Source organism: Ambystoma mexicanum, chromosome 1p (assembly GCF_040938575.1).
Source record: "Ambystoma mexicanum isolate Mex_15411 chromosome 1p, UKY_AmexF1_1, whole genome shotgun sequence".
Lineage (NCBI taxonomy): Eukaryota > Metazoa > Chordata > Amphibia > Caudata > Ambystomatidae > Ambystoma > Ambystoma mexicanum.
Window position 1 is genome coordinate 168,829,964 of NC_090921.1, and position 25,797 is coordinate 168,855,760.

The 25,797-nt window shown below is 44.4% G+C and overlaps 1 protein-coding gene across 2 annotated transcripts in view; it reads left to right on the plus strand.

Annotated features, from left to right (window-relative positions):
* Positions 1–25,269, plus strand: part of EPO (erythropoietin) — a 287,944-nt gene extending 262,675 nt beyond the window's left edge. The window contains exon 5 of one of the 2 annotated variants that reach the window (XM_069613847.1): positions 24,604–25,269. In XM_069613847.1, coding sequence (XP_069469948.1) covers positions 24,604–24,744 — 141 coding nt within the window. In that variant the 3' untranslated portion in view covers positions 24,745–25,269. The remainder of the gene's footprint in view (positions 1–24,603) is intronic. The other variant, XM_069613848.1, reaches the window with a different exon arrangement.
* The last annotated feature ends 528 nt before the right edge of the window (positions 25,270–25,797 follow it).

Consider the following 25,797-nt stretch of genomic DNA (forward strand, 5'->3'; position numbering starts at 1 on the left):
GAGACAGCGTTCAATTAGAGGTAGGGCACAAGCAATCACCTTATCAGACAGTAGCCTTCCACTTATATTGTCCCATTTTGTTAGCCTTTCTACTGAAACCTGCCATGAGCCTGCCAACCTTTTATTAAGAATGTGTATGTGATGTGGGGGATGGAATTGCGCTAGACACCATTGAGCTAAGAGACAACAATCAAAGTACAGTATTTTAATGGACTGAAATGAAGAACAGCCGACACGTGTTTCAACACTCGGGTCGTCTTCAAGGCTGGATGGTTAAACCACATTCAAGTAACATGAACAGCATGTTAAGTGAATTACAATAAACAATAACATAATACATCAGCATATATGGCAATGTGAAATGCAAAATTAAATAACAGATATGTGAGACAATCACAAAGAAAACATATTATTGAAGAGGGAGAAAATATTGCATAATTCAGCATGAAAAATTGAAAAAATAAATGAATAAATAAGGGACATACCATATCCGGTAAGGAGGGATGGACAGCAGTAATGGATCAATATAGGCACATAGCATAGAGAACAAGAATAGGGAGAATGTACAAATACATAGTTGTAATCAGTACTGTGTCATCTTCAAGTATAGTTGATGCCACACACACCGCCACAAGGTCCCCATGCAAATCACGCACCAGCACAGTGCCGTAAGTGCAGAGTAGTAGTGTCAAGACAGAAAAGTGATCCAATTGGTAGTAGTGCCGGTAGCCATCAGAAGAAAAAATATTTATATATAGATGGCACCCATGACAGAAGTTGCAAGATCAATACAAAAGGTGCTAAAGAAAATGGCTATATCCAGGCACAGCGTCCATTGAAGAATCGCCAAATCTAAGGAAGTGACCAATACAAGGCAATCCAAAAACACGGTGTCAAATATACCATGTGGGTCAGTGTAAAATGATGTAACCAATAAAGATACGCTTACCATAAGGATTTAGAAATGGCCAATAAATATAAGAAACCTTTTGGAACATGACCACAAGTAAATTAGTAGTGGAAACCAGGACATACCTGGAATCATCTGAAAAGAAAAGAACGGAACGATAGTTATCGTAACTTACCACACTGGAGATTGGTAGGTAAGTACCTGTTGAAGATCGTATTTAAACTGCTTGAATCAATAAGAAACGCCTATTGGCTGGGACGAATATATCGCCTGCAAAAATAGCATAATGAATAAGAGATGGGAACATAGAACCATCAGTTGACGGCCACGGGCAAAAGGAAAAAATACTCACTCAGTAAATCGAGTATGGAACAAATAGAATGAGACAAATCCAGTGAATGCTTACCTGGGTCGCTCTAAAATACTAATGGCCGCCGTGTACGTCACGGAAGTGACGACGGCAGAGGCGTAAACGAATTACGTTGCATGAGTGTCGTACATTGTCAACACAGTGATGTCGGCAGAAGTTGAATTCAATTGGGTCGCAAAGATGACGTGTAATGTCAACAAAGAACCGAGGTACTGTGTGCATGATCGCCGCCTTCGTATAGACAAGTGACTCATAATTAGATACTAATCATTAATCACACAAATATTCAATAACTCATACAAAGTTAAAGTCTTTGAACGCATCGTAGTTGAATGGAAATCAATGTCAAAAATTATAGAACACAAAAGAAAATTCAACAAAATCACAAGGATGACGAGTTATGTCAACAAGGGACCGGGATACAACAAGCGTGACCGCGGTTACCGCATACTTATCATGAATGACTGGAAATCGGATACAATTCATTATTAGCACAGATAATCAGTTACTGACAGATAAGAGAAACAATCCAATGTCGACAGAGTTTTGTTGAATAATTCAACCAAGTGGGTTAGCACTAATTGTAAACGAGTGCTGGCGAGTGAAGAAGCACGGGGGAATTGCAACAGTGATATCTGGGCGCATCAACACATGTGGCTTATTGGAGGTGATAAAACACCTAATTACTGCCACTAGCTAAGGATTAATTGATAGGAAAATTGATACAATTAAGCAGCAGTACATGCAAATTAATTCCAATACAGGCTTGATTCATAGAAAAACATGCATCTCGTGGTCAGAATTTAATCCACGAGTGGTGCATCACAGTAGACAGATGAGTTTGGCTTCCATCTGCCGCAATTTCAATTGAAGATTCCCGCCCCTTTTCCCCTTGTGCGCTCTCATTAATCCAATGAAGCGCAGATCAGAGGTCAAATCCAATTGATGTTCTGCTTGCCAGTGAACTGCTAAAGGGGATTTAGGTTCACACATCCGGAGACTGGTCAAGTGTTCTCTAATACGGATTCTGAGTTGACGTATGGTACTACCCACGTAAAGTTTGCCAACAAACACATATGATGGCATACACCACGTGGGTTGTCTTACAGTTGATGAAATCCCATATAACCACTTTAGATCCAAACTTATCTGTAAAAGTTTGACATTTGGGATAGGCCCAAGGACACTGATTGCAATTTCCACATTTGTGAAAACCAGCCGGTTGTCGTAGCCAAAAGGGGTTAGCCACTTTATTCTCAAAAAATGACGGACTAACCTGTGATTTGATAGTGGGTGATCTCAAAAAAGTAAATTTGGGTTTAGGTGTCAAAAAAGGTTCAAGATCCTTGTCGAGTCTCAGGATGTGCCAATGTTTTGCAACCATTTTGTACAGCATGGAAGAGTCAGATGTAAATGGGGTGACCAGAGAGATGTGTTGTGGGGAGTCTTTACATTTAGGCACCTTGTTCAGGAGGTCAATCTGAGTGACATTAGTGAATTTGGCGTATGCTTTATCAATGACTAAGCTTTTGTAGCCTCTGTTCAAGAAACGCTGATTGAGAATGATATCATCGGACCTAACCCCAAGTGTCAAAATTAGGGGATCATTGGGCCTCATTCTGAGTGTGGTGGTCCGGAAACAAGGGTGCCCGTAAGCTCACCAGCAGCCTTGTTTCCGGACCTCTAAAACTACAAGCCTGGATGGCCTGCCAGGCGCTTTGCCCCGGTAGGCAGAGTCGTCACGGAAGCACCGGCACCGTTGGCAACGGTGCCGGTGCTTCCGCCTCTCCACTCTCATGGAGTCCTATGGGACTCCACAGAAATAGAAAGTTACTGAATCTGTCGCCTGGCTTCCCGCTCGGCTGGGACTTGTAATGTCCAGGAGGCACTGGGATTTCAGGCAGCGATTCAGTGTTTCTGGGTCGGCGGAAACCCGCTGGTGACACCAGAGCGTTATCGCTGACCTCGGAATGAGGCCCATCCCCTGGGGATCACGGCCTGCACTCTATCTCAAAATCAGATGAACAATGCCAATTCTGGACAGGCAGCAAGAAATAATCAATTACTGATGCAAACCTCTTGCTCCGAAATATAAAACCCCAGGCCGTTCAGATGGAATCCTCCTATTTACCGACCACAGACCTAATTCAGATAGTAACGGTAACAAAAGCTTGCCAGATCTAGACATCCCAAGATCTTTAACCATTGGGTGTAATATGTTTTAGGCTGCATCTTCTTCCAGCATTTCCACCCAGCCCCAAGCCGCCTTCCAATCTAACATTAAAATTACCGCCACCAATCAAAACAGAGTGTTTACTCCCAGAGCACTGTGGAAGAATTTCCGAACCACATTTACTGGTTCAGACACTGGTCATTAAATGAAGTGTAAAAATTAAAAATATAAAAAGTATCCACATTATGAATGTTTAAGGTCACTTCCAAAATCACACGGGTCGATAATAATACAGCACACGAAGGAGCGTGAGGTTCTGCCACCAAAGTTAAAAGTCCTCCACTGTTTCTTCCTTTCCAGCCTTTCTTACTTTCAGAGGGAAAGAAAGTCACAAACCCATCTACCACCACAGGTTTAATTGCCTAGGTTTCTTGTAATAATATGTTGTCAAATCTGGCCAAGAACAACAAAACGTCTGGGTCTCGTGGTTGTTTTTCCACACCAGCAATGTTCCAGGATATAATTACGACCCTGGCTCCCCGGGAACTCACTTAACTTATACCGATTTTCAAAGATGACTCATGGATTTAAAAAACAGATCTTTGGCCAGCGCTGAAAGTAGTGGCTTACTGGTATTCGATAATACATTTTCTTACATCCCCGTATTTAAATCCATAATAGTTAATAAACCAGTGTGACGGCTGGATTATTCTCAGTCTGATTTTCACCACATCCTAGAGTGTGGACATTTTTCAAATGCTCACCCATAATAGGAAGGTACCAATGCTCATGCCGATGACACTGAAGAGCCCCACTGTCCAAATACATTTCAATTCCCACATCTGACTAAAGCTTGCGCTTTGACCAAAATAAATGTAGCATTAATAAATGTAGCATTATCGAGTGACTCGAATACCACATCACCCGCAGTACAAACAATTTAAGAGGATGCACATTAAGGGTAACATTTTGTTTGCATTCCCCACAATTCCCATTTTAAACATTCTTACTCTCATGAAGACACCCCTTAAATGTGCAGATTAGATTGTTCAGTCTCCAGCAAGACATGGGAACCACTTTAGCAAGTTTCTCAGCGTGTCAGGTTTGCTGAGCGTTGGACGCATTAGGTTTTAAAATAGCGATCTCTTTATCCTTCCAGAACAGGCTTAAGCCTGCCTTTAAGACCTGCGCCACTAGTGCTAGATCTTCAGTTTGCATACATGCTTCCTTTGTTAGACATTCAGGACAGCTTCTCCCTTGTCCTATTATATTCAGTCCCCCTACATTTGGGCATCTAGTGGTACTAGGTGATTCATAGTCCGGTATCTGTATTCGATCCCGATTTACTCTCATATTTTCAACCGGTGTTAGCCCAGAGTACTTCTGCTGGTATAATCTTTTAGAAGGTCCAGACTTTTTCTCAGGAGAATTTGAGCCTGAATCCTCTCTCCCGAAGATAGATCGCTGCTCTAGTCAGTTCTTTTACAGAAACCTCCAATCTTAGAAGTTGCAACTGTCATGAACCATTTGAGGTGCCTAGCTCTCTTTTCCTCTCTATAGCTGGAGCACCATCCTCTCCCACTTCATAAGCAGAGAAGTTCTCCTGCAGAGGCATCACATTATGCTCCCCAGCAGTACAATCATTTCTCACAGATGCTTCCAGGCTCAAAATGTCAGAACTCACAGACTCCTCTGCTTGTGACAGAATTTCAGATTCAGCCCCTCTTGACCGTATTTGTTTCTCCTGGATTCTGAGTGTCTTAGTCCGGTAGAGCCAGCGTCGATATTACTTTCTTCGCTCACCATTCCCCTCTGTTTACTTTGATCTCTGACTTCTGTGATCTTTTTATGCGCAGCTGGGATGACTTTGGGTGCCACCCCACTTTGCTGCCCATTGTCCATCGCACTACCATTTAAACATTGAGGGACTTGATTATCCTTATGTGGGTTCGCTAATATGGGTTGGCGCAAGCGCCACTGCAGCCTACTCAACGTAAGATCCATGGCTAAACACAAAACAGAAATTCATGACTTCCTAAGCGAGGGATGTACAGGTGTGCTTTTTCTCACACAAACATGGCTATCAGACAACTACAAAATTATCGCGCACAAAGCCATACGGGGCAACTTCAAATTAGTATATGTCAACAGAGAAAAGCAAAAAGGCGGCGGAATGGCAATGGTGCACAAAGAACACATCCTCGCCTCGCAACTCCCGTGAAGACTGTGAATCTCTCATCTTCAAGATCAAACTCAACAACCAAGCCAACATAGTATTCCTCCTGATCTACAGACCACCATACTACAACCCAAACTTTGCAACAAAACTTGCAGAATCCATCGCCAACCTACCCACCTACTATGACATCGTACTGGGAGATTTCATCATCTGGTTTGAAAGAGAAACGAAACCACAGCGAATGGAGTCTGGGCACTGCTGTAAACACTTCACTTGAAGCAAATAGTAAACAGATCCACCCACAATATTAGACAAACCTTGGACGTAAATCTTCTGCAGAGGACTCTGTGCAACGACACCACCAACACCAAATGGTATGGAGTGATCACTACCTAATGCCATTCTATATCAAACTTCATACCTGCATCCCGCCCGGAAATGCAATACTGCATGCCGCTAGGAAAAGAAACTGGAAGAGTCTTGACTGGGAATCCTTAACAGATCTGCTGGAATAGACGGAACAGAACACCACCGAGTTGAACAGAATGACCCCAGCCTGCAGGAAACATACTCACCATCTGGATCACTGAGACCCCATACCAACTAGCACCAGCAAAACCTTTCAAAGCCACAGCAAATAAGCTGGCAGTAAGGTTGTTCAATAAAGTATTGAAAGAACTCAAAACAAACCGCAAACTGGAAAACAGTGAGAGAACACATTACAACCAACCGGACAAAATAAAATACCAAAGACAACTCAGATTATACAAATCAACAGTCCTCAAAGCAACAAAAAAAATCCAATCCAATCCAATCGGGAAGCAACCCACAAAAATAACTCTTCACCCTGAAACAAAGGCACTATCCCAACACTGGAACTATGCAACATCACCAACCACTTTAGATTAAACATAGAAACAATCCAACAAACCATCAACACAAAATGTGCAATTATAAACACAACCACTGAATCATGGATAACTAGCAAAACACCAACCACAGCAAGACATGCCCGCTTTGAACCAATAGATGAAGAAACGTTCTGCAGACTAATAAAGGAAACCGACCCTTGGCCTCCGGATAGCTGCAAAGAAATCCTCAATCAGAACAACCCAGCATCACACTTCAGGCACCTGTCCCTAAACACAAGAATAGTACCAAAGTCTTTCAAATCAACACACATCAAACCACTACTAAGAAATAAACGCAAAGTGCGGAAGACCCCAGCAACTACAGACCTATATCCAACCTGCCCTACCCAGAAAAGATACTGGAGAACCATGTGTACAAAATCCTACTTAACTATGTAGAAACTAATGGAATACTCGACCACTCGAAAGTTGGCTACAGACCAATGAGAGGAACGGAATAGGCACTCCTATCCATATAGGATGACCTAAAAATAAATGCTGACAACCGCACTCAATCTGCCCTCATACTATTGGATTTCTCAGCGGCATTCAACACAATCAGATACGCAACACCAATAAAAAGACTGTTAGGAATTGCGGTTTGAAAGACTGCCTTAAAATCGCTAATTTCCTTCCTCACAAAAATTGAACCGAAAGAACTTTCACCTCAAACCCGAAAAATATCTTCTGCTTAGTGCCACAAGGTCCGGCCTATCCCTGCACCCCCATTTCAACGTCTACATGTCCCCCTTGATGAAAAGCATTCAAACCCACCGACTGACCGACTACAACCACGCAGACGACACACAACCGAAGAACCAAACAATACCCTCAACAATTGTCTAACATACATATACAGCTGGATGACAATGAACAATCTCAAACTGAAACCGCCGACCCAGAAATAATGACCTCACCACCAGAGGGCAACGGAACCAACTACCAACTGGGCTGGCCTCCACGCATGGGTACCCAACCATAGACTTCAAGTGTGATAAACAACCTAGGAATGCTCACAGACAATGGATTACCTCTGGAACCACAAGTCAACACTATCAAAAAGAAGTCCTTCTACCTTCAAAGACAACTCAGGGGGATGCTCACGTACCTCTGTTTTCCACATCGAACCCTTACAATCATATCCCTGATATTACCAAGAATTGATTATGCAACCAGCCTCTACCTCGGAGTGCTTGAAAGGCACACTAAAAAACCTCAATGCATCCAGAACACTGCAACAAGGATACCACTGAGATTAAAAAAAACGCATTCAATTCAAGGCCCACTGCATCGCCCACAAATCTCTACACAGATGAGGAGCCGACTTTTTCCAAGCCAAGATCAGCCGCTACCAACCAAGAAGAGACCCATGATCAAGCAACGACCTCCAATTAGAGATCAAATAATATGAAAAAAGGAAATTCAGAGGAACTGCATTCTCACACCTAATTGCTAACCTATAGAACACAATGCCAAAGGAAATTCGAATCACAGAAGACCACCTCACCTTCAGGAAACGACTACAAACATGGCCATTCAACTTCCAATGACCAGCACAAAGGGACAATAGCAGCAAAACCGAGGACTGAAAGAAATACCCAACCATCCCCACTCCTCCTCTACCTGCCATACGTCACACTTAGATAGATCTGTGAAGAGTAGCCATGCCTCACATTAGACAGATCTGTAAAGACATCCCACGCGCCACATCTAGAGAAATCTGGGAAGATTAGTCATGCACAAAATTAAGTAGAACTGTGTAGATGAACCATGAGTCTCTCTAAATAGTTTGGGTAGATCATCCGTGCATCACTTCCAGAAGTTTGTGAACATTAACCAGGCATCACTTAGTTACTAATCTTACAACGACCAGAAGCACAATTGTACCTAATAATTCTTTCTGAACAAATAGGCAGCAATCAGAGAAGCCAATGTGTTACACTCAGAGGAACCTGTGAGAGAAGGTAGAGCTCTAAGCTTGGAGAGGCGGCGGGCGGCCAGCGCTCTGCAGCTGGAAGTCTTGGAGGGTACCACTGAGTTGCAACTGGAAGAGTAGTGTTTTAGTACATGGGAGGGAGCTGTACTACCTGTTAATGCCCCAGAACGAATTGTGCTTTGCTTAGGTCTTTAATGAGGTCTCCAGTACCATTAATTGTCAGCACATCCCTATTGCGGGCTCTAGGGCAAATAGCACCCATGTTTATTTACATCAAAGTGCACAGGGATCTGTCAAACTATTCCATTGTAAAAAGAGGTGCAAATAAACATGTCTGCCATGGAAATAGGAAACAGGGGCCCTTTTTAATGAAGGAGTATCTTTTGCATTTTCATTGTGTCAGGAAGAGGGTGGGCAAAGCGGACACAGCGAGGGGCAGGGAGAGGACAGCAGGAGCATGGCCTTGTAAGAGAAGGTAAGTGATTTCAAGAGAAATTCAACATACGGCATGCGGTCCATGCAGAGCTGTTCAAAGGACCCACATTGTGAGCCAAAGCCAGCAGTTATTCATTGTTAAACTCAGCAACTATTTCATTCCAGTTTCTCAGAATACTTAGAGCCTAATTTACAAAAGGTTAAAATGTACACTTTAAGCTACGCTAAATGCCATTATCTGATTTACAAATGGGACTTTGTGCTTGCCAATCTCATTTTGCGCTGTGCAGGAGCGATTTATGTGGGAAGGGCCAGCGCAAAGAACTAAATAGGTGGTGGAACATGCAAAATCCCCATTCAAGGAGGAAAATGAGGAAGAACATGGGCATGTGAGGGCCATTATGCTGGATCTTGCATTGCTAGCACTGATATTACTACATGGAGGGGTGAGAGGGCAGAATCTTCCATCCACGAACAACACTATTTGGGATGCCATATCCCCATGCGGAATTACCTGGTATCACCCACCATGTGCTCACATGCTGTGACACATATGGTCAAAGTGCTATCAGCCCTACACTTCCTGGCCACTGGATCATTTCATCATACCACAGCCATCATTGTGGCATATCACGGCCCCCACAATCAAGGTGCCTCCACCAGGTCTTGCGCTACATCCTAGCACATGTGCATAGGCACATTGACATGCCATGCACACTGCAGGCAAGATAGAGTGTGTGCCAGGAATTCTATGCCTTTACACACTTTCTCTGGGTCTTGGGAGCCATCGACTGCACCCATGTAGCAGTGTAACCCATACCCAAGAGACGAAGCACATCTATTGCAACAGAAAACATTGGCATTCCATCAATGTGCAGTTGATTTGCAATGCAAAGGGACACATGACATCATGCAAATCAATGCCAATTTCCCATGATGCACGCCTGACAACTACATCTTGCACCATTGAACCATATACCAGGACCTGGCATCAGGAAAATTTGGCAACACTTGCCTTGTGGGTGAGTATGAACTATCACGTGCACACACAAGCAGTCACATAACACACAGAAACACAACCACCCACAATACATGCAAATAATAACCATTTACTCCTTTACAGGGGACAGTGCCTACTCACTGTCACCATTCCTGCTGACACCCATCGGGAATCCAGCCACACAAGGTGAGGCGCACTACAACGCAGCACACATAGCCAATAAGGGCATAGTGAAGTGCACATGTGGAGTGCTCAAGCCCCCCGTCCGCTCCCTTGACCACTCAGGTTGCACATTGCTATATGCACCCCCTGTACTGTAGTACTGAAAATCATTGTGGCATGTTGTGTCCTGCCCAATATTGGCACACATCGTGGCACAGCAGTAGAGGTGCAGGAGGGCTTCTGCCGTCAGCTACAGGCACCACCCATTCCCTTAGCAGGCCAAGGGGCAGAGCGACCAGACAGGACACATAGAACCAGGTAGTACAAACCTACTTCTCATGAATGACAACTCCTGTGGAACACACACAGTAAAGCCACATTCCTGATGGCCCTCAATGATGCAATCGGGCCAATCCAGCTTGCCCATTACAACAACCTGAGAATGCACCTCTTGGATTGTCAAACTGTCTGCCCCCATAACAACAAATGCACACTGTAACTTCACTGATATCCTTGACATGAAGTGCACAAAACCATGTCCACACTCATGTCAAGATGGCAGAAAATTGTCAATGAAACACCCCCAAAATATCAAACACAGACAGACACTGGTATGATGGCTCCATCACATGTGTACCCCTGAGCCTCATGCATCAAGTGGAAAAAGTGTCTCACCTGACTGACATCCTGAAGCTGTATCTCTCTGCACCGTTGCAGCTGGTCCTGCTCACCAACACTCACCACTGCCATGCTCCTGCAATGTGGAAAATTAACAAATGCCCACCCACCTCCTCCTCAGGCATGTATCCCAAGAAATGCAAGGTTACACATCCCTCACCATCAACAACCTTTGATTATATCAATGGGAACGCAACAGCAACATTGAACATGACACATGAGAAAGACATTTAGGACTCCCACACTTCACCAACAATGCACAGAATGCTTAGCACATCACCCACATGCATACTTGTGAACTGGATTATCCACCTATGTGCAAAGTGAGAGCCAGGTGTTTTGCATGCTCATGCATCATGGACAGGGATGGACTGGGAACCAAAAGAGGATGTGGAAATAATTTGCAGAGTGGACCCATATCACACTCCCACAACAAGCCCACCCCTTTTCCCATGAGAACATTTGGAAATACCACACAAAAGTGGCCCATGCTGCAAAGGCCTATGACGAAATCACCAGACTTCCCTACGGCCTAGTCCAGTCCTGATCATGGAGTGGCTACTCAACATGACACATGGCAGGAGATGGCATGCAAGGCTGACATGACAGGAGTGCAAATGTAATGCCACACGAGAAAGAAGCTACTGCATCTTCCTCATCAAAAACATGAGCACAGGAACATCCTGAGGAAACGGACTCTGAGCTGCAAGTTGTGGATACACCAAAAAGCACATGCACCGCTGATCAAGGAGACATGCAAACACACAATTATGCAGGACAACTCACATCCTCAGTGATAGTGACCACCACCCAATCATGACCATATTACATCACTAATGCAAACCCTACGTGTGCCACATCATGCCACCATTGGGATGTATATGTCACCAACCATGAAAATAAATGACAGTGCAATACCTTACCTGGAGGTACAGCTGTGGTGCTTTAAATCCCTCACCACCTCCACCTAACACTGGGCCTCTGCATTGGTGCTAGGAGGGTCAGTGTCCAGCAGAGGGAATCAGGACTTGGGTGGAAATAGGGTGCTGGTGCTCTCAGGGAGCATGAACACTGGATGAGGCAAGTTACCTGAAATTACATTGGACATTTGTTTTGACCAGCTAAAGGCGTCTGTCTGACAGACTGCACTTAGACACATCAGTGTGGAATGGATGTTCACCTGTTTGTGGGAGGCTGTTAGGTTCACACCAGGTCAGTTGATTCCACTGAAGACGGCAGCATGTTCAGTAACCAGCTCGAAATGCACCCCCTACCACAAGCAGCACAATGGCCCTGACATGAAGACAAAAAATGAATAATAACACAGTCCCTCCTGGACAAGTAAAAACAAAAAATTATCCAGTCCACTTTAGGTGGGGAAAAAAAAAAAAAGAATCAAATTTCATTTATTTATTTATTTATTAGTACATTTATTGGCAGTGTGCAAAGCCCATGGGCATCTAGGCGCTACTTACAGACAGAAGACGGTGCTGGAAGTCAAAGTGTCAATGTCATTTGAAGAGATGGGTTTTTAGCTTTTTTCTAAAAGACTGGTAGATCAGGGCGGGTCATTCCAGAGCGTGGGGCGTGGACTAGGAAGCTAGCACCACCTGCCCTCTTTCTGTTGAACCTGGCAGGTGAGGAATGGTTTGCTAGCATTGTTGCATTTTTGTGGCATATCCAGAGGAATACAGTTCACCTTGAACAGGGGTAAACAATGAATACAGTCCACCTTGGACGGGGTAAAAATCAAATACAGTCCACCTTGGAAGGGGGAAAAATACTATTAGTTTGAAAAACCTATCCACCCTGGTTGGGGGGGGGGGTTCAAAATAAACAATCGTAAAAAATACATGCTTCCTCCATGGGCTCACAGACACCAGGGTGCATGAAGAATGGGTGGTGGTGGCAAGATAATAGGGGGGTGTGGGGACGTGGCCAGTGGCATAACCTGCGTGGTTCAACTGGATCCTGGGATGGTGCACCTTGACCACGCAATGCCAAAGCCTGGTCCCCATTGGCTATGGCCACTCGTGAGAGGGATGCATGTATGAGGGTCCCAATTGCTACACGGTCCTGGTAATGGATGTTGCAAGTGATTATGCATGCTGATCCTTGCCATCTCCAACTGCATGTTGAAGATTGTCTCAGGGAATCCATCTCTTGGTGGTGGATGTCCTTTGTGGCAAATATTTCATCATTCAGAGATTGCTTCAAGGAATCCGTGTCTTGATGGAGGGATTCCCTTAAGGCAACATAGCCGCCTGCAGGCATTTATTCTGGGATTCTGCCTCTTGACATTGGGAGTCCCTTGAGGCCAAAGCACGGCTTCCCACTGCCAGGCCCAGGGTCTCCTATCCCTCCGACTCAGCAGTCTCAAGGAACTAAATGGTATCCAGACTAGAAAGTGAAGTATCCCCCAACATGTCCCTCAGTATGCCCTACACATCAGATTAAGCAGGATCATCGGAAGAGTCAGCAGGCCGGCTGATGATGGTCTGCAACATAAGGGGATCCTCACCAGCACAGCACCCCGGGCTGCACTGATGGATGGTTATGTCTTGTCCTCCTCCTAATTTTCCTCCATATCTGCTGCGTCCCCACCTCAGACAACAATATTCCGAGGCCTATCTACTTGGCTGATCATGCACAGATGAATTCTATTACGTACAGACACAATAGGGCCAGACACACATGCACTACACATTGGAACTGGGCACTCTGAAATGTGAAAGGCACTAGTGACAGACATTCAATGATCTGTGCAATCATGTCGGTGCATATTAGGCCCTGCATCAAGCCACAGATTGGAGGAGTAGGCGACCATTCATACAAGCAGACATGTATGAGAGTGAAGGTCTAACGGTAGATGGATGGTGGTCTGTGCTTCATTGCTGAGCCCCTTCTCTACTTCAACCACGCCTACTTGCAACATGTGGAAGTATCATGTTTACTCCGGCTGACCAAACCTGCATGCAAGTATTTGTGGTGCCAAAATCCCAATCACCCTCTTCGCAACATTGCCCTAGGCCAGATTCGTGTTTATCCACGTTCACATTCATCTTAACAATGTGCGAGGAGAGTGCAACATGCCATGACCAGTGTGCACTTGCATGACAACTGGACTAATGACACTCCAGATGTGGAATGTACATCATTCAAACATCTATTGGCCAAACCCTGCAACTCCTGCCTGGAATACCCCCTAATATGACTTTGCACTGACATTGTTGGCCATCCATGTACACTGGCCGCCAAAAACTCTGACGTCGTCCACCACTTGGTGTCATTCCATGTGAATCATTATTTGTGTTCACACTGCACTATGCACTATCCACAAGCGTGACACTGTGAGCTTGTCCAATGACATGTGCCTTGCAGGCCATTGCCACACATAGGTGTATTGGAGTTGCTAAACCATTCTATATACAGTAATGTGTGCTGTGAGATCAAATTCAACCGCACACAGTGTTCAAGATTCCACCTTCTTGGATGCACAACATGTGACACAAGTGACCATGGAAGCATAACTGTGGTACTAATGGATGGGCGAGAAGGAGTCCGGCCAACTGTATCACACCATTTGGCAGCATATCATGTGTAGATGGAAGCTTATAAGACATGCACACATGACACACACATGATGAGGCTGCATAGGTGTCCATGTCTCCCACGCCAACCACCTGCTCACTGTGACCTCTTCAAATGGAGTCAGCTCATCCACATGTGATCCACCATCAGTAGCCTGGGCAGAGGCCACATTACTGTAGAGCTTCTCCTTGGTCCGCCGCATGAGGTGCCCCATCCTATTGTGGACCTCTTCTGCCGTGGGCCTCTCCACTGCACAGGCATTTATCGAGTCTGTGACCTCCTGCCACATCCTCCACTGATGGATCACAGGGAGGTACTGCCAGCCCAAGGGTACAGTTTGACCTGGTGTTCATTGACGTAATCAGTGAGGATTGCTAGCTCCTCCTCTAAAAAACGGCTCTTCCTTGGTAGCCCCTTCTCCTTCACATGTGCCTCTTAGTAGGGTGCTGCCTGTGTAAGCTCTGCAAGCTGGCCCTTCTTAGCCTAGTGGCCTTTGGTGGTGCAAAGATCACCACCACGTTGAGCAGATGTACTCTTCTTCTGTCCTCTTCCCTGTCCTTGTCCTCTCCGCAGAGCACTCCCACTCATGGTGCAAGCAGCGTTAACGGCAAGGTACCTGCAAATACAGAGCGCAAAATCTGCATAGTACCCCCTAAGTAATGCCACCTCTGCGCACGGCAGGGAACGTTCTTTACAGGCTTACGCACATATATGCTTTGTGTGCGTTGGGCGTGGAATTTACATGCATAGGGCCCTTCTTCTGACTTTCACATTGCTGCCTCGTGCATCAACGGAAGACGCCTGTTCCTTTGTGTTATTCCTGCCTAGTCCCATATCTTTCCTCCTCCAGCCTTATTTTACCTCCAAACCTCAACATCTCCTGCTGCCTGGTAGGGTGTCACTGACTGCTGACCACGAGCACTGCCTTGGAGTGTCTGGTATTCCTCCCTAGCCTTTTCTCCTGTGGCTCTCCTGTTAAGCTTTTGGTGACAAAGTATACTCGTGTGCATACAATGTAAGATGCTGACAGCAATGCCTCAGACGGGCCAATGGAGGGATATGGGCACATCAGGCCGTGGTGGTAGCTGGCATGGAGGCCTCAGTTGAGGATGACAGGGACACAGATGAGGAGGAAGAGGAAGAGGAGGGGGGCATTGCAGTGGACTGTCCAGGGAGACCACCGGAATGCAGTGCTGCTGCCAGTTATGACAAGAGGCGGCATATCTGCCCATGATGCTCTACAAGCAACTAATGGGATGTTTACACAGCATCACACATAGATGCCCGTCACCGCAAGCCACCAATCAGCAGTGGCAGCGCTGCATCCCGGGTGGCCACATCGCCGGGAAGTGAAGCCTCTGTCTGGGTGGAGGCATCAGTGTAGGTGGGTAGTGCTGCAGCAGATGGCCCTGGGACAGGAGGTTGTGCTGACCCCTAGATGGTGAGTGTGCAGCCTCCTGTTTCAGTGCCAATTATGGAGCCTTCACATCCCCCTCGGTACTCTCACCTGACAACGTGGGTAGGCCTGCAATGGCGGCCTCCTCTTTCTCCTACATCAACACAGATACCGCCAATGAGGTCTCCATGGCTTGTGGGCCCTGTGTGGCAAAGCGACCACCGCCCTGTCCCACTGCTGCCCAAGTGTCCACCACAATGATGACATTCTGGGACTCCCCCTCAGCAGCATTGCCAGATGTATGGAATGCTCCCCCAGGCACATCACCCTCAGAAGAGGTGTAGAAAACTGGGCATGCACAGAGTCTGCACCCATGTCTGGGGGCCTTGTCCCTGGGTTACAGCTCCACTGCACAGCTTGTACACTCTTCTCCAGCCACAGCAATTGAGGAAAAGGGAACAAAGAACATAGGCATCAATCATAAGTGCCAATGCTCTTGTTCATTGCAGGCCTCTTTTGTATTGTAATTACAAAAGGAAAAAAAAACCTTCTTCCACCAAAAGATAGTTGTAAATACAAAAGGGAATCGAGTTGTTCGCTACACATGGGAAGGTTCTACTCTAAATGCGAAATTGGACACACAAGTTCTTTTGTAGCTGAACCTGTGTTCTGGTTCACACTCACTTGGCTCTCTCTTTGTAAGCCTTTTGACTTTGCCACAACGTGTTTCACTCTTTGCCAGTTTCTGGAGTTTACCACCGTGAGTTTTGTTCTACAATTCACTTTGTCATGCTCCTTTCTTCTTCACCACATTGCTGCCACACTCTTCAGCAATGTTCCATACTTGCTTTACATTGCATTTCATCAGATTCGCTCTTAACTTGCAATATATGGTATTTGTTCTTCACAACAACTTGTTGTTCGCATATGGGTTTATGAAAAGCTTTCATATGCTCGTTAAAAGCTTTCATTCAGTTTGACATTCAATAGTTTCCAGTTCTTATTTTCTCAACTTTGCACTAATCATCAAAACCATTTACTTTGGTTCACCGTATCTTGCACATTAATTCCCATTCATTCGGCATGCCTTTTTGCCACGTAAAAGCCCCAGGATCACCTGGGTTCGAGGGATCCCTTTTCCTCACTCACCGGTCTCCTGCTTGGCTTTGCATACAAGTTCCCGGTGGAAGATGAGCCTCACTCACATTTTGCTCCTCTCACTCTCTCTCTGTGGGTTGCTGGCAGGTACGCTCGCGTCCTGCGGATGCTGCCAGTGACTTACAACAATGGGAATTTTCTCCGGCCCGCAGCTCTTGATTACAACAGCCTATAAAGGTAGGGGGAGGTTGATGTTTGTTCTCATTTGGAAAAAGGAGATACAATGTCTCACCTGTGGATATCCCCTCCCCAACCCCCAAGGACTCTCCACCCATCTAATCCTCCCTCGCATCTCCACGCCCAGGGTCAGGATCCAAAAGCGATGGCCTTTCCCTGGCCACCGGAGAAGAGGATCCAAGGGGGGGTAGGTGTGAGGCTACCCTGATGTTTCTCACACAGCATTCTTGTACATAATTTTGCATCATTACAGCTTAATTGTGTTACAGTGTCCCGGCTCTTTGTCAATGTGCAGTTTTTGTTTTGTACATGATCGCCAACTAGGTATGTCCTATTGCTGTCACTTGTGTTTAAGGCACACTGTGAATCATGTTGGCACTGGCCTATTCGCTGTGGGACATGTGTGCATGCTTCATGTGAGCATGGTGTTTAGTTTGATACCTTCATGGCTAATGTACATATTTGGACAATGGTAGATATGGGGAGATGAAATGTTTAGAAGTGCACCTGTTTGACGTCCTTGTCATTTACATCTGTCACTTGGCTACTTCCTTGTTTTGCAGTACAGGAATTTTGGTTATTATTGTACATGGTGTGCGCGGGAGTGTCCAACTTGTATGCTGTGGTTGTAATGGCACTATGTGTTCATGGATGTTGGGGGTTGTTTGAAGTAGGCATGGTGGCGTTACTTTGATTAACTTGCCCATATGTTGACGTGTTTGACAAGTAGGGAAGGGAGCACTGCAAGTGTGGCGGCGGCAAGGGATGGTTGCATGACGCCATTTATGGTGCAGGGGCATTGCAAGTTTGCTGTGAGTGTATCAGTTTTGGATGAGTATGTTTTGGATTGTGTGTCTAATGGTGGCGATGTGGGGAGACATTTGGAGATGAGAGGTATGTTTAATGTTTAATGATGATGTTTTGGGTGTCTTATTGAGGATGGATACTCCTTTGTTTAAGTATCTGGCCAGATGTTCCACAGAATGGGGATATCAAAGGTATCTATTGGCAGCTCATTCATTTCTTGCCATTCACATCTCATTATATACAGAGTTGGGAGTTGAGTTGGAGCAGTCTGTGCAGTCTGCCCCGTGTCTGTCTTTGCTTTCCCCTGCTGATGAGAGGAGGAGCCAGAATTCAAAAGGCCTGCCAGTCCGCAGAGCAGAGTTTGGAGCTAAGTTGAAGTAGTCTGTGGAGTCTGCCCCGTGTCTGTCTTTGCTTTCCCCTGCTGATGGGAGGAGGAGCCAGAATTCAAAACGCCTGCGAGACTGCAGAGCGGAGTTGGGAGCTGAGTTGGAGCAGTCTTTGCAGTCAGTGCTGCAGGGACTGTGACCACAAACGCTGCTCTGCGCTCGCGCTGTCCTGTGAATATTCCCAGGATCCAACTGATAACGAGTCTACAAAATTAAGGTCAGCACAGGGGTAAGCGCTCCACTAATCTGCTTTACAATCTTCAGCAGCCGGTAATTGGATATGGGAGTGTGGGTCAGCCATCGTTAAAACTCTGCTTTCCCATCGCCCCCCCGCCCCGTCTGCTGACTCCCTTTTTCCCAACAACGAGCCACCCAATATCTATTTACTGCCAAAGGGTGACACCCCAGTAAAGGACTAGTCTGTGCCCCAGGACCTGGGAGGGGAGCAGCAAGCTTGCCGTGTAGGTGCTGTGAGGCGACTGCGGGACTAGGTTCTTTAAACCTCAGCTGCGCTTAGGAGGGCATGATAGGAGTGTTGGCACCCCTTTCCCTTGAGTATGGTTGCTGTACTTCGCAGCATGTTACAGGCTCAACAAGGAAATCTTGATTCCTCCTAAGGAACGCCATTGACTGCAATGGAAAGTTCTACGGCACTAAGTGACCCAGGCCCAAGCAGTGATGTTGCAACCTGGGCTGCAGAAGGAAGGGGGTCCCCAACTCGATCGGGAGCAAAAAAACTGCTTGCCGGAGTACCTGCATCAGAGGCAAAGTCCCAACTAAAAATACACCCTGTCGAAAAAGGCTCCCCCCCCCCCCCCGAGATATTGTACGGAGTGCATTACTGCCAATCACACGCAGCCATGACTATGCAACCCTAAGTGTTTTGGTCCCATTGTCCAATTAATACTGGGAGTCTTATGCTCTGCAGGGTCACTGGCAAAACGTGCCTGCTCGGGTGCCCATGTTCACGCATTTGATAGTGCAGTAATGCTACACAACAAAGAGCTAAGACGGAACATCAGGGGTTTGAATAAAAACAGCCAGTCATTCCTCGTTGACAGTCGAACTTTGAAGACAACATTTTAAAACTGGATGTGAGGTCACCGGTTTCTGAGGTCGATTAATGATGCAGAAACAAATTTGGGATGTATGTCAGGGCCCAATTCAGATACTTTTTGGTGACTGATCAGGTCATTCGGGATCGACTCATTTCTGCAAGTACAACCCCTATCGAAGTCATTCTGGGTTGACCACTTAGGAAAATTGTATAAGGCAGAGATCGAAGTGAGTCCCATTGATTACATGGCGTCCTGGTTTGTTGCCCTTTTCTGGGACATGGACGACTTGCTGACCCTTATTCGATCTAGCAAGAGTTTGAATGCTCCCGGTCCTGATGGCATATCAGTTATGACACTGAAGTCTGACCCGATATTGTGGGCAAAGATTATTTCAGCTTTGTTCGCTAATATGCTATACGAAAGACAGATTCGCCAATCATGGAAACTCACAACAGTGGTGGTGATCGTTAAAGAGGGGATAGATTCTCGCCCCTGAATTACAGGCCAATATCTTTACGGGATGCAAGCTGCAAGATCTTTTCGAAGCTGGTTCTGCAGAAATTGCTAAATTGGGCTTGAAACACAGGCAAGCTGGATTTATTTCAATCTAGGTTTAAGAGTGGGGACGGGTATAAATTGTTTTCTGGTAAATCTAATAGACGCCCAGGTGTGGGACCAAAAGCAGGCTTTATACTTGGCCTTCTTAGATGTAAGCAAGGCATTTGCTTGTGTAAATGGGGAATTAAAGTGGTCAAAACTATCTAAGCATGGTTGCCCGATCGCACTAATAGACATCCTTGTATACACACATAGGGACACAAAGATCAGGGTCAGACTTGATGTTAAAGGGTCCTCCACTGTTTGGATTATGCCAGGGGTGCGTCCTGTCACATTTCCTGTTTCATTTCTATATAATGGACATGGGTTTATGTTGAAATGCCGTCCGTACTAACCCCCCTCTCTTAGGCCAGATTAAGATTCAATATTTAAATTATGCGGATGATGTCATCATATTCAACAAGACACCAATAGGATTACAACGGGCCCTAGACAAATTAAATCTCTATTTGGAAAATCTGGACCTCATATTAAATGTTACTAAATCAAAGGTCCTAATTTTAAATGAAGTAAAAACTTAAAGGAAATCCTTCAAATGGTCGATCCAGGGGAACGTTGTGGAAGTGGTGAAGGAGTTCTAATATCTGGGTAGTATGGTGTCGTCAAACAAGTGTAAAGTGGAAATTTATATGAAATTCAGATCCTCTTTTTTGGCTTCGGCCTCCCAACTACATTTGTTTGACAATAAATGTGGTCATTTTTCAACGTATTGAAATTATATCGGCAAAAAATACTTCCAAAACGTATCTTTGGTGTTGAAGATTTGGGAGTTACCATAGACTGGTCATCACTAGAGGGCCTTCTGTGGAGAAGGGTTCTTCACCTTCCCAATTCACTTCCTATGACAGCTATAAGGCACAAATTGGATTTGTTGCCCCTTGGTTCACTGGTAGAATGGAAAGTGTTGCAAATACATGCCTCAATACTGGCCCCTCCGCATGCATCAATGTACATAAAACTGGGCCAAGAACTCAATAAAAAAAACAGAAAAAAACAATCGATTTGCAAACCTTTAGTAGCTTGGAAGGATAATTGCGAGGAAATATTGGCGAGGATCAAATCCTCGGCTGTGGGACTCGTAAGTAATCCGAATAAAGTGAAACTTAAGCTACAATGAATGGCTAAAGAACAGGACGGCTCTGATGAATTACCAATGTTTTAATAACCATTTTGAATATAACATAACATTTTTTAATACTTTGACCTCTTATTTGAGAAAGCATTCTAGGGACTTTCGAATGAAGGCCTTGAGATTTAATAAGAAGGGATGTCCAAGGTTCACAAGAAGGCCTGGAACCTAGTTTTAGAGTATGTCCCTTCTGAAAAAAGGTACAGTAATCACTGAGACACATATGTGTGGAGTGCTCTATGCTCGAACATCTCCGACACGAGAAGTTGGGTAGATGCATCTCTAACATTGGGGTTATACCTCGAGACCATTTGTGGCCTCTAATTTTTTATCTGAATGAAACAAGTTTATTAATTGCAACATTTGAATTTTTTGAAAGAATTTTTGAATTTTCAATTGAAAAAAAGGAATTTTATTATATATTATGTGTACTATTTGTATATTAAATGATTACACTGGTGATTTGTGTTAAAAGTTTTGTATATTAACCAAATGCACAATAAAATAAATAAAAGTAAAAAACATTATTATTATCATCATCATTATGGTATTGATTTTAGCGCGGACCATGCTTCAAGAAGCAGCAGATGATTTTACAGAGGTTTACAACAATACAGAAACACAACGGGCGCTTTACAGAGGTATACAACAGTATAGATGAGTAACAGAGCACTTTTTGGGATTTCTGTTCTTGGATGTTGCATTCCTTTATGCTACCACAGCAGTTTGGGTGGCCCTTTGGCACTTGCTTGTCCATGTGGATGTGCTCACACTACATAAACAGGTATCGCTTATTGGCATCAGGGATGAGGAGAAGGGATGTGGTCTCACTCTGATTCCCTCAGCTACACATCTCACATGTGGACTATGTGTCCTGAACATCAAGGGACACAAGTGTAGATGTTGTGACGATTTGGTTGGCTGTTGTTGTGCAGCGGAGTGTTATCCAAGTGGAAGCCATGGATGAGCTGACTATCCTGGATTCACCAACACTGCTTCCAAGTGATCATGTTGGCGGAGGATGTCTGCGAGGTGCAGTTAATGGAAGACGCAGGCCACAGGAGTTGTGGAAGGTAAGTGAACCACAGTGAACTGGGTCATGGGTGTTCATAATGCATAGCTGGCAAGTGTTGTTGGTGTTACAACGATTGTAAGGCTGACACCCTCATTGTACTGAAAAGGGCCCAAAGCCTGTTCATCACCTTGTACAGATAGTGAATGGGTGTGGGTGTCCATTAGTGCTGGGTATGTGACTATACCCTTTTCCTAACAGATCATGGGTGTGTGCCAGCAGTGTGTGCCAGTATACTCTTTTCTCTGTTCAGCAGGCAACAAGATAAATACATCTGTTGTTTGCGGACGTGCAAGAGGTACAGGGGGACATCCAGTGAGCTGCTGTCAGGCAGGTGTTGTAGCCAGATAACATGGGAGTGTATGTGGTTTAGTTAGGTGGACTGGGGATTCATCGTGGACGTCTGCAAGCAAGATGGTTCAATGGATGTTCTGTCAGACATTTCAAATTTCATCCAACTTCTGGTGTCAGTACAGTGCACTGAATAAGTAAGTGTGGGCGTTCGGGTGATGTGTATTTGGGATGCTTTACTGTAATGGGTCACCTTGTTGTGGCAGGTAGTGTGTGGATGATGAGTGGGCGTAGAGTAATGCAGATTTGGAGGCACAGTTTAGTGGGTATACGGGGACGAGGTTGGACTTGTGGGTGCAGTTTAGTGGGGGTACATGGGTGCTGCCTTAATGTAGGGGGCCAGGGCGCACTTTAGTGTGGGTATGTGGATGCTGTCGTAATGTAGTAGGCCGGGGCACAGTTTAGTGGGCAGTACTTGGACGAGGACTTGTCAGTCGCAGGAGAGTTGTGGAAGTAATTGTAATTGCTGGGAAGTAATACTTGATTAATTTTTCCCGTGGATCCAGCGCAAAAGTGATATATTCTGTTTGTTGTAGGGGTGTGTTGTGGCCGTGTCTGGCACTAGCTACTCATTTTTCTTTGCTTTGCATGTTTCTGTGCGCATTTAATTCCAAGAATCAGCTCCATACACTTTACATTTCGTCCGTGCAATGTTCTTGCTCGTGATAACTACTTAGCTCGGACTTAGTGCTTTTTCTGTAAATGAGTCCCCTAGTAATTTGTGAACTAGAAAACCGTACATTTCGGCTTTTTTATAGTAAACCCCAAGAAAATATAAACAATGCATGAGCAAAGCATACAAAAAGTCTTATTCATCATGCAAGGTGGTTCAAAAATAGATGTTTTGTTGGGCGAATGAGATTCAGAGTTGAATTGTATTAACTGAAGGTCCTTCAAAGTAGCCCAATTAACCCTCACATCTCCCTGTAATTGAAACACATCACGAACACTGGAGCAAGTCATCTTTAGATCAACGGTATTGAGTGCTCCAGATAAGAAGTGGGAGTATTGTACTTGATATTTTTTAAAGTTGGAAGTAAAATGATTTTAAGGAGTAAAAATGTAAGTCAAATTCCCAATGGAAGTATTTTATAAGTGAATAAACATGGTTCAACTGTAAAATGGAAATGTTTTCGTAATAAGTATTTCTTTGCACGTAGTTATTCATGTACATTAAATGATACGTTTGCTTATTCAGATCAGGCAGTAATAATAGTAATTTCTTCATGTAGCTACGTGCACTGCTGGTCCAAACATATCTATGCAGCTGTGTGGGTGACAGTAGGGGCACAAGTTTCTATGTATCTGTTTCCTATTGTTTGTTGGGAGTATTTTTATTTTCTGTTTTTATTTTTTGGGAGCATTTGCCTATTTTTAGGGAATAAAAGTGGCTGAAGCACCTCTTATCTGTAGGGCTGACAGTATCAACACAGAGAGTAATTCTGAGGCAGCCTAGAAATTTCACCCTGAAGTTGAACTGCCAAACCGAAGATGTTGGGAATTGATTTACACTTTTGGAAACAATAATGGCAAAATTACTTTTCATAGGGACTTAGTGCTTCATATCTCCTTTCCAGGACATCTGTGATTTATCGGGAAGATTGAAAAGCCATTTTCCAAAAGGTAACAGTCACTCAACACATTTTGCATTGAAGCAGACTAAAGAATTGAAAGGACTTAAAAAGACTACTTTCTATAAGTGTACCATAGACTTATAAGAAAACAGTGTATGCTAAATAGCGTGTTCCCTGGCTTAATATTCTTAAAAATAAGTTTTAGTAGTGTTTGCTAAAAGAGAAAAAAGACACATCAAAGCTTCCATTAAGACTATATTTTCTGGAAATGTGCACAAATAAACATCAATTAAGTATTTTCATGTTACTCTAGTAACGTTCTTTAAAAGTCTTTTAAATGTTATAACAATGCTGTTTTCATTGCTGACCCCCTACTGTAAAAAATGCTTGATTTAACCAGAGTAGAGTATTTTTGTTCTATCATTACATCAAATATAATATAGAAACACTAAATGTACATGTATACAGTGACCATTCTGAAACAGCAAAAGCGGGCGAAGCATTATTAACATACTCTATTTTCTTTTCGAAGGAAGAATTTACCAGTTCAAGCTCTTTGCAGAAGACGCTGACTGTACGGACTTTGAAGAGGCTATTCTCTCTCTACTCAAGCTTTTTGCGAGGAAAAATCAATCTCTTTGTCAGTGAGTCCTGCAAAAAAGCCGAAAGGTGATATCCCCAGAAACCAAAGCAAATAATGCACATAAAAATCAAAGACAGACTATACCCCTGATGGCGCTTGACTGCTATTTCACTCCAAATGGGACCGGAAAAGGGACCTGAAATGATGCATCCATACACTTTGATCAGTGACATTTCCTTTCCTGAGAATGCTGCAAAAATAGCTTTAGCATCAAGCAGGACAAGAACGGGGAGGACATCTTTGGCTGCAAAGTTCCCCACACATCTTCTTGTTTCTGGAGCAACAGATGTTTTCAAGAAAATATCCGGCTATCTTGCTGCAATGACCTTTTCAAAGGACTCTTGAAAGAACGAACAGTGTAAAGAATATTACTGCAGGCGATCTGCCGACAGAGTTTATATTTGATATTAACTTAAAAGTTGTACAGTATTGTATCTATTTATCATTTGTAGAAAAGTCGTTTGTTTGAAATGAATGAGGATAGCGGTTTTATATGTATGCCTGAATCTTGAATGTTCTAACGTGACAAATAAACACAGGACACACGGCTGCTCTGTCCTACCCTAACTGTTCCAAGAGTTAAAAGGTGTGTTTAAGGAAAGGTCAAGCATGAATCTTTTACTAATCCCAACTTTCTATCACTCCTTTGATTATCAGACAATTGGACAATATATCTTACAGAACAAAACTGTTTAGTTAAAAAGAAAGGAAAAGTTGCTTATTATAGGAATCCTGTTACTCCTTGTTTAGAAGTTTCCCCAAGGTACAACAATTCTGGAACAGTGCGTCTCTGAAGATGTTTGGACTATAACAATTGACGGTGTTGGCGGGGGCCGGTGTGCGCCCTAGTCCAACACATCTGAAGACCTGAAGGTACTTTGTACTAGAGGTTCAAAATATATGCAGAACTATTTAAGGTTTGAGGCCATTGGGGCACATGCTGAAATTTCAACTCTCTGCTCCTTCTACCAAATGCGACTCGATGTCATCAATTGAGACCAACATACAGTCTGTCAATGTCACCTGAAGAACTCCTACAATGCCCCACCCTTAGCAAACAATGTCCCCAATGCCAATGAAAGG